Source organism: Rutilus rutilus (genome assembly GCF_951802725.1).
Source record: "Rutilus rutilus genome assembly, chromosome: 13".
Taxonomy (NCBI): Eukaryota; Metazoa; Chordata; class Actinopteri; order Cypriniformes; family Leuciscidae; genus Rutilus; species Rutilus rutilus.
In genome coordinates this window covers 28,132,589-28,142,277 of record NC_140218.1, presented here as the reverse complement: position 1 = coordinate 28,142,277, position 9,689 = coordinate 28,132,589, and the positions used below count along the sequence as shown (strand labels likewise).

At 39.8% G+C, this 9,689-nt stretch overlaps 1 protein-coding gene across 1 annotated transcript; it reads right to left on the bottom strand.

Annotated features, from left to right (window-relative positions):
* Positions 1-2,902: 2,902 nt before the first annotated feature.
* Positions 2,903-9,228, bottom strand: eef1a2 (eukaryotic translation elongation factor 1 alpha 2). The gene is made up of 8 exons (XM_084428387.1): positions 9,045-9,228; positions 8,091-8,285; positions 6,224-6,403; positions 5,693-5,989; positions 5,408-5,558; positions 4,994-5,250; positions 4,670-4,904; positions 2,903-3,510 (listed from the first exon to the last, which is right to left on the bottom strand). Exons 2-8 carry the CDS (start codon positions 8,232-8,234, stop codon positions 3,383-3,385), a joined length of 1,392 nt encoding a protein of 463 aa, XP_084284513.1. The 5' UTR covers positions 8,235-8,285; positions 9,045-9,228; the 3' UTR covers positions 2,903-3,382.
* Positions 9,229-9,689: the final 461 nt, after the last annotated feature.

Below are 9,689 nucleotides of genomic sequence, written 5' to 3'. Positions count from 1 at the left end.
GTGAAGAAAATTTTCAGTAGCTTAAATGCAACTACACCCTTGCTTCATTTAATAATATGCTAATTAGCCCCGCCTCCACTCACTCACACCAGCTCAGAGATCCACTTGGCCAACTTACTGAGGAAAACGCTGCACAATGGTATCGCTCTTTACAACGACGGACACATTACAGTAATTAATATGATTAGCCTTTTGCTTGACCATGTTTTCAAACAGCTAATAATGTGTTGCTAATGTTATACAAACCATGTTCTGCGTTCTGACAATCATCAGAAATGCTTTGAACAACTCATAACGTCAGTGGAGAAAGACATACCGTTGATCATAACATAATAAACATCATACACCAGCATACACAAATCTACCCGATTTTTCATATCAACAGAAAAATATACCGGGATAACCTGGCTTCTCTTGAGACTCCTCTGCAGTTAATGATATGCGAAAGCCCGCCACCCTCGTGACATGATTGGTTACAAGGTAGTTTGTGACGTCAGAAACACCGGCGAATTCAAACCGCGTTTTGGAGATGGTCTTTAGATCACTGCAGTTTTAAAGAGAAAATACTCAGCAATGGTGTTTACATGAATTTGTGCATGGCTTGTCTTAAAGCATATTAAAAACACCACATAGACATATAAACAACATTAAAAACATGATTTTCATCACAGGGGAAGACCTAGATCAAGAGCGAGACAGGACCCCAGGCCCAGACCTAATCCTCTCAATAACTAAATCCAATTGAAGACCTCAAAATCAAAATCTGGTCCAAAGTCTAAGAACCATTTGTTTGGTCAATTTTAATGAAGTTCTTCATAAAATATAAAGAAAGCTTTGTTTTACATCAGGTTTTACACTAAAGAATTATATGATCAATAAGTTGTGTGATCAACATATGTTTTTATATTGCTTTAACTACTTAGTAGTTAACTTAGTAGGTCATTTTCTTAATTTTCATAAAAGTCACTTTAATGTAATTTAAGTTGAAATTACTTAAACATCCAAGTTGATTGTACTTAAAAATTTAAGACAGCAAGTGTTTTTTTTTTTTACAGTGAAGACTCAGACAAAGACACAAATAAGTGAGTCCCAGGCCTATAGACCAAAGTTATACTTGTGTGGTCTTAAGGGGTCTTTAGACCAAAACCATAACAGCAAGATTCCAAATGATGACCCTGTGAAACACTACATTTACTTGACCAATCAGATTTGTTTTTCATTTCATTTTTGTAGGGTTCAAACTGTCCATGCTTCATGTGTTTTTACATTTTCCTTCCATTACTAGAACCTCAATTTCATTAAAACACTTTCCCAAGTTTTCACAGACAAGGCCTAAGCCTAGTCCCAGAATAAAATGCATGTTTGAGCTGTTTTAACTGAAAGCAACTTTTAAGCATATTTTAAAGGAACACTCCACCGTTTTTTGAAATAGGGCTTATTCACCTTCTTTCCTACATTTAGATAGGTGGGCAAATGCATTTTTGTCTCAGTGCATGCATTGTTTTAGTTTGACAGGGTCGGCGCGAGCTTAGCTTAGCATAATGAATGGAATCCTTTGTTGCCAGCTAGCATGTCCTGAGTAAAAGTGATACATTTTTTTTTTTAAAAACCCACCTAATTACTTCTTGTGGCCTGCGTATTCACAACGAGTACAATATGAATAGTAGCTGGCTATTTTTCCTACAGTACATGAATGGCGATGAACATGGCTGATTTTGTGAGAGACGAGGAGGGTGACTTCTCAGATAGTCAAGATCCAGAACCATACCTCTATGAACCAGAGTTTTCAGAAGACGCTTTGGAAATAGAATGACAGGAGGAGGTTGCGATCGCTCAACAGCCTGAGGACGTGAGGATGAGAGCCAACACGAACTGGTGGTGTGAATGTGGGGGAATATGCCAACCTATGCCGACTGAAATAGAGTGTCTGTGCTGTGGCGAGTGGGACAAGTTACTGCCATCGATGACCAGGCTCAGCGCGTCAGATCAAGATGAGCGTGCCCGCAGTTGTGTCACAGCTACCGAGGATTTCACGGCGTTGATCCATCCTGCAGTACTCGATTTTTTTTTTTTCTGTGTGATAAAGTGAACTGGAAAAAACGCCCCACGCCGAATGGACCGCTGTCATTTTAAACATGACGCATGTATAGATCGACCCATATTATACCTGTATCCACAAGTTGTGGGATTTCATGTGTTGCGTGATATCTCTGCGCCCAAGTAGCAGTGCTTCGCCTGTGCTTCCACCTAATATAGTCCCAAGTCAATATCTGCCTAGGAAATCACCTAGTGTTAATCTGCATCGCTATTTGTACTCGTTGTGTATACGCAGGCCACAAGAAGTAATTAGGTGTTTTTTTTTTGTTGTTTTTTTACTTTTACTCAGGACATGCTAGCTGGCAACAAAGGATTCCATTCATTAAGCTAAGATAAGCTAGAGCCGACCCTGTCAAACTAAAACAATCCATGCACTGAGACAAAAATGCATTTGCCCACCTATCTAAATGTAGGAAAGAAGGTGAATAAGCCCTATTTCAAAAAACGGTGGAATGTTCCTTTAAGATATGTCAGAGCCATTGTTTTGTCTCCAGATGCACACCAGTAATGTTTTTTTATAAGGCATGTCTATAAAAGCTACTTAAATGCCCTAATTGAACTAAGGCCTAATCCTAGCTTAGTCTTAGCCCTTTCTGTGAAACCAGGCCTATTTCTATATAAACAGCCACTTATCTCAGTCCATCCCAGAGTCTGTTTGCATCCTTCATCTGACGACCCTGTTTCCTCTGTAGTTACGCACAAAGGACACAGTAAAACTCAGTCTCAAATCTTAGCTCAAGGCTCTTCCTCTAACATCTGATTAAAATTTTCTTCTCCTCAGAGACAATAAAAACACATTTAATTTATAAACTCATGTACTTTGGAAACATTTTATTTATTCATCACAGGTTTTGGCTGGAAGGGCCTGAAAGGAAACAAATGGTGCTTTGGATTGATTAGCTTTCATCAGTGCTCAGTTATAAACTATACAAAACTTCAGCTGTTTATTTCCTTTGGACATTGTAGTTTTCCACTGATTTCTTTACACCACACACACACACACTCACACATTAATACCAGCTACATTAATTTAATAGATGCCGTGCATATATCCAGACAGACATCCATGCAACGTGTGTACGGGTCTGCTATTAAAGTGAATATACAGTGCAACCATTGAAAATGTGATAATGTCAGTCTTTCATTATTTCCTTCAGTCGATCAAACTCTAGTTGGTTCAAGCATATATTTCAAGCACACGGGGGGAAAAAGACTGAGCATGCCCAGATGAGGGGGGCATGTAAGCTGGGGTGAGGCCCGAGGTGACAATGCCATTTGCATTGATTCATTTGGCAGATTTTTGAGCTTTCTGGGCCGATTTAGTCACTTTCCCACTGCCGCCGATCTTCTTTTCCACGCTTTTTATGACACCGACTGCAACAGTCTGTCTCATATCTCTGACAGCAAAACGTCCTAGGACAACACAAAAACAAAATATAATAACAAAAAATCTTTTTTTATGAAAATTGATGTAAGGCCTAGTGGTGTGTGTGTGTGTGTGTGTGTGTGAGCTGACTAAAGACTTCAACCCAATCACAGCCATCTATCAGAATTGTGCTTTACAGAAACAAGATATGCTATAAGATTTTAGGGGGCAAAAATTATGAGAACAAGATGCAATAAAAATGATGTCACAGCAGGTCAAAAGTGATGCGAGACGGTATAATGAAACAAGCCTAATAACCAGTTTCAGTGGAATTGCAGAATCAGAGGAAATGTAATCCAGAGAGAGAAACATGAACATCATGAACTCATGTTTTCGAGAGGAAGATGTGGAGGCTCACATCACTGATGAGTCAGACCTTTAACCTGACAACGATTGCAGCGAATCTCATTAATCATGAGACTGAGTGACCAACGGTAATGTAAGCCTGAGACGCCAATTCCAAATAAGTATGACAAACCTAACTACGGTTTGCTTGGTTCTTTAACAAAAATGGATCATGTCTTTTTATAAAGCCTCAGATATAGAAATTGCTTTACAGGGCATGGAAAAACTCTAAAAATATCAAGGAACTAATTAGCAGAGCCGTGCACAAGGTTTTATTATATCTCCTCATTACTATGTGTAGACTTAATACAAATTGCTACAGCCGTTTTCAGTGATGTTTTTTTTTTTATGTAAAAATAATTTATCCTATCCCTTTTTTCAATTCCATTTTTTAGTAGCTGTTCCATGCCTCAGTTAAGCTAATTTCCATTAATATTTTCAACCCCATCTATCTTACCATGATTAAAATAAAGCAGCCCCAGAAATATATTCATATTGTTAGAAATGCTGAAAAATAAAAAAATAAGCAAAGCAAAACAAACCATAAAAGAAAGCAAATCCAAACAAAATAAAATAAAAGCAAAACAAAACTGAAGACAGTTAAACAAAACATAAGGAAAGCAAAGGAAAACAAATCAAAAAAGCTAAACAAAACAAAGCAAAGCAAAACATCAAAGAAAATAAAAGAAACACACAACTACAGACAGCTAAACAAAACATAAAAGAAAGCAAAACAAAACAAAAGCAAAGCATACTGATATTCACACGATTTTAATGTAAGGTTGGGAACCAGACACATACCCAGTGGAGGATACTGGGAGAAGCTCTCAACACACATTGGTTTTCCTGGGATCATGTCCACAATGGCGGCATCTCCAGACTTCAGGCTTTTGGGGTTGTCTTCCAGCTTCTTGCCTGAACGGCGATCAATCTTCTCCTTAAGCTCAGCAAACTTACAGGCAATGTGAGCGGTGTGACAATCAATGACAGGAGAGTAACCTGCACTGATTTGACCTGGGTGATTCAAAATGATGACCTGATAAAGAGAGAGAAAGAGAACAAAAATCTAGATATCAAGAAATATACCAAGATAAACAAACAAGCTGACAAAGAGTGTTGTCCCACCTGTGCTGTAAACCCTGATGCTTCCATGGGCGGGTCTGACTTACTATCCCCACACACGTTACCTCTTCGTATGTCTTTTACAGACACGTTCTTCACGTTAAAGCCCACATTGTCTCCCGGCAGAGCTTCGTTCAGAGACTCATGATGCATTTCCACCGACTTCACCTCTGTAGTGATGTTGACTGGGGCAAAGGTCACCACCATACTTGGCCGCATGATACCCGTCTCCACCCTGCCCACCGGGACGGTCCCTATACCTGAGGAGAAAAGACATCTTTGAATAAGCATGTTCTGAAAACACAGTGGTGTAGCGAGCCATAAAATCTTTCTAAACTCAAAATATAACCACAAGCTGATCTTAAAAATGACATCACCCCATAAAATGTGGTTTTGATTTGAGTGGGTTAATCCCACCTCCGATCTTGTAGACGTCTTGTAGGGGTAGACGTAAGGGTTTGTCAGTGGGGCGTGTTGGAGGCATGATGGTATCGAGAGCTTCCAGTAGAGTAACGCCACTGGCATGCTGCTCCTTCCTGTCCAGCTTCCAGCCTTTAAACCACGGCATCTGCACAGCACAAATGAGACGATTTTATTAATCAAATCACTAGCATTCTGCCAACAGTTTAATTGAAAAGTGCTGTATGGTATGAACTCTTTGTAGAAAACGAACACAAACAGACACATGCCAAGGGGACTCACATTAGAAGACGGTTCCAGCATGTTGTCACCATGCCAGCCTGAAATCGGGACGAAGGGTACGGATGCTGGGCTATAACCGATCTTTTTGATGTAGGCACTGACTTCTTTAACAATCTCATCATAGCGTTTCTCACTGTAGGACGGCTCAGTGGAGTCCATCTTGTTGACGGCTACAATCAGCTGCTTGACGCCCAGTGTGTACGCCAGCAGGGCGTGTTCCCTCGTTTGCCCATTTTTAGAGATGCCCGCCTCAAATTCACCCACTCCAGCTGCAACAATTAGAACAGCACAATCTGCCTGGGAGAGAAAGGATGAGATCCACAGTAAACTTTTGCATGGATCACAGTCTACAGGCATAGTTCACCTGCAAATGAAAATTCCCATCCAATCCCATTTGCCATCATATTTGGTATATATGTAGGAGAGAGAATTTTGAAGAATCTTTGGAGAATCTATGCATTAGGCAGGGATGTTCTCACCAAGCATCACAATTCTTGTACATTCTTGTAATTGAGTCAGAACTGTCACTACCTGAGACGTCCCAGTGATCATGTTCTTGATGAAGTCTCTGTGTCCTGGAGCATCTATTATAGTTATGTAGTACTTGGTGGTCTCAAACTTCCAGAGTGAGATGTCTATGGTAATTCCTCTCTCCCTCTCTGCCTTCAACTTGTCCAGAACCCAGGCGTACTTAAAGGAACCCTTTCCCATCTGCCAAAACAAAAATATGTGAGGGTAAAAGGGAAAATTCCCTTCACTGTGTGTCCTCACAACTGGCTAGAATAATAAATAAATACCCCTTACACATCTAAGTGGTTGCAGGCAGGAGATGATATGAAATATGAAGCTTATTCAATATTTATTTTCAGTGCCTGGCATACTGGAAATCCGGTAACTTGTTTTTCCTCTTAAGTGCTCACTGTAGCTCTATGAAAGCTCATTGGGAACGTCACATTGTGCTCAATCCCGGGTTATCATTGTTCTAAATCCCGCTTTTTCCCCAAGTAGAGAAACATTTCACTCTTGTAACCTGTGAACCCTGAACTGTTAATTGGAAGGTTTTAGGTTAAAATCTTGCAAATGTTCTTACATTACGCCTCAATATTGTGCCCTTGAGCTTGGCACTTACTCCAGAGATCTATCCCACTAATAAATCAGGTAACAATTTTCACAACGTAAGGTTGTAGGTTTAAGTCCCATGTGCCTCAACGCTATGCTTCAACATTGTGTCATTCAGTAATTCACCTACTCCAGCTGACTGTCCTTGTAATAAGTCTCTTAATTTTGACAACAGAAGGTTGTAAGTTCAAATCCCATAAGGTACCATACGCTATGCCTCAACATTGTGCCATTCTGACTGTCCTTGTAATAAGTCTCCTTACAATTTTCACAACTGGAATGTTGTCATTTTAAATCCCAGAATGGTCCATACCTTGTGCCCCTGAGCAAAGTACTTTCCAGACAACTCTCACTCTTAAAAACTGCTCAACAGTTTTCACAACAATCCAACACAGTCCTGCTCTGAAAAGGAAGCTTGTAGGTCAGGGATGGGCAACTTTTGTCCTGGGGGTCCACATTTCTGCAATGTTTAGTTTCATCCCTAATCAAACACACCTGCCTATAATTTTAAAGCAATTATGAAGATATAGATTACAATATTCGGGTGTGTTTGATAAGGAATGGAGCTAAACTTTGCAGGACAGAGGCCCTCCAGGACCAGAGTTGCCCATTCTTCTTGTACTGTAGGTAAAAACCCATGCTGAGGGTGATGATGTTCAGTCAAGGTCACTAAAGCACCTAATCTTTGGTAAACCTATAACACAGACCCAACAGGCTTCTCTGTGCCTACATAGTGTTTTACCCCCTACGTTTTGCTCTATGAAGAACAAGTTACCCTCAAAGACAGAGGTGAGGTGTGTCAGACCCATTGGGATTGCACTTTACTCAGGCCTCATTCTCACAGTCTAGTGTGTCAAGTAGACAGAAGTGCAGGGCCTAACTAATGGTTCTGCTTGCTCCAAAAATCCATTTATCATTTTTTCCTTTCATCTCCAATGGCATCTTCCAGTGAGTAAATGTCTTAATGTAATTATACAGCAAGTCTCCCTCTACTCTCCAGTGCATGAGCGGAGATGAAGGCATAGTGTTATGCATGATGAGAGTCTTACAATACACAATTATCCTACATTGTAAGTGTGTTGGAGTTACCCATCATTCAACACAGACCACAGTTCTCAGAACGTGGCTATGCCGATGAGTTCACTTAAATTTTAATGAAAGGTGCAACTGAACTCCTGGGTTTCCCTTGATCAATGTTTATCACTTTACCAAAATTTGACTCCACTAGAACACCAAAGTCAAATTTCTATGAAAAACTCCTGAGATCCTGTTCACCTACCTCAGCAGCCTCTTTTTCAAACTTCTCAATAGTTCTTTTATCAATTCCTCCACATTTATAGATGAGATGACCAGTGGTGGTTGACTTTCCAGAATCAACATGGCCAATGACCACAATGTTGATGTGGATCTTCTCTTTCCCCATGATGACACAGGGCAGGAAGAAAGGATGGGAACGGCTGGAGCTTTCTTCTGTCTACAGCCGTAGCAAGCGAAGCAAAGAACATTTGTACACAAAGAAACAAACATGTACTTTCATCCTGGAACACAATTCAGTATTAGACAGTCTTCACAGCAAAGCCATCCAAGGTCATTTCGGACCAACATAACATATGACCGATGACTATTTGATCTCATTAAATGAGATCAATAGTTTACCAAGAGATAACAACCTTGCAAAATTACAATCTCAAAACATTTTTTATTATTATTCAGACCAAAGAATCCTAAAATACTATCTCCTATCATTTTCAAAACTCTTTTCATACAAGTAAATAAATATGGACATATCCTTGGTTCTCAAGATATATTTAGCATCTACAACAATTATTGTTTGTAGCCTTTTGTGATTCCCTCAAAATAGTGGGTGTTTTAAATCACACCATTGTGGGGAAGAACTCAAATGTGCAGAAAACGCAAATAACTTTCAGGCTTCTTGTCAAAAACAGAGGGTAGCTTCACTGCTAAGGACAAACCGGGGACTCATGCACAACTATCACAAAAGCCGACAGTCTTAGATGCTGAAGGAAACAACATGAAATTAAGATGCAAGGGTATTTGAACTTTTGAACAGAATGTGTCAATTCTGTTATTCATGTCTTGTGGATTACATATATCAAATGACAAGTAAACATCATGTCAAATAGCTTCATCAGTTAAGTACAAAATTTAACAATAAAAACCGTTATGAGTATAGTTAAAGTCTATCAGCAGGAGGATGTTTGTGGCCTCTTACCTGCAGTTGACAGACGGACCCTGTTCTCCTCTCAGCAAACTGACAGTCTGTGCTCCTGCAAAGGTGGTGGCACAGTCCAAGTCCGTGTGCGTAATCAACTCACCCCACTTTGATACAGCAATGCGGCACTCAAAGTGGGGGGGAGGCTGGTGGTGATGAGGGACTGCAGTGAGACGGCTGCAACAGCAGCAGAAACGAGCTGAGAGGAAGAGTAGGAGAGATGAAGGAGGAACACACTGGAATAGAGCAGCGCTCCGTGACTCAGCATGATATCCTGAATTATCTCCTGCTGGAGAAGAATTGGATTGGTTCACTGTGTGGGTCTGAATGTGCGTTTGAAATATGACACGTCAATACAAATTCGCAATATCATTTTGTTTGTATTAGCATTGAAAATGTTTATTACCCATCATTCTAGAGGGAACACTGTTTAAACGATTTCAATGATTAGTTAGAACAACATCTGAAATTGTATATTTATCATAAGGTTCTGATCAGTTTCCTAGTCTGTCCTTGAGACTTTCTGAATCTGATAATTTCATACTAAACCTCAATCATGAAAAAACAGTTGCACTGCTTAATATTTGTGGAAACTTTGATATTTTTCAGGATTTTTTGATGGATTAAAAACAGCATTTATTTGAA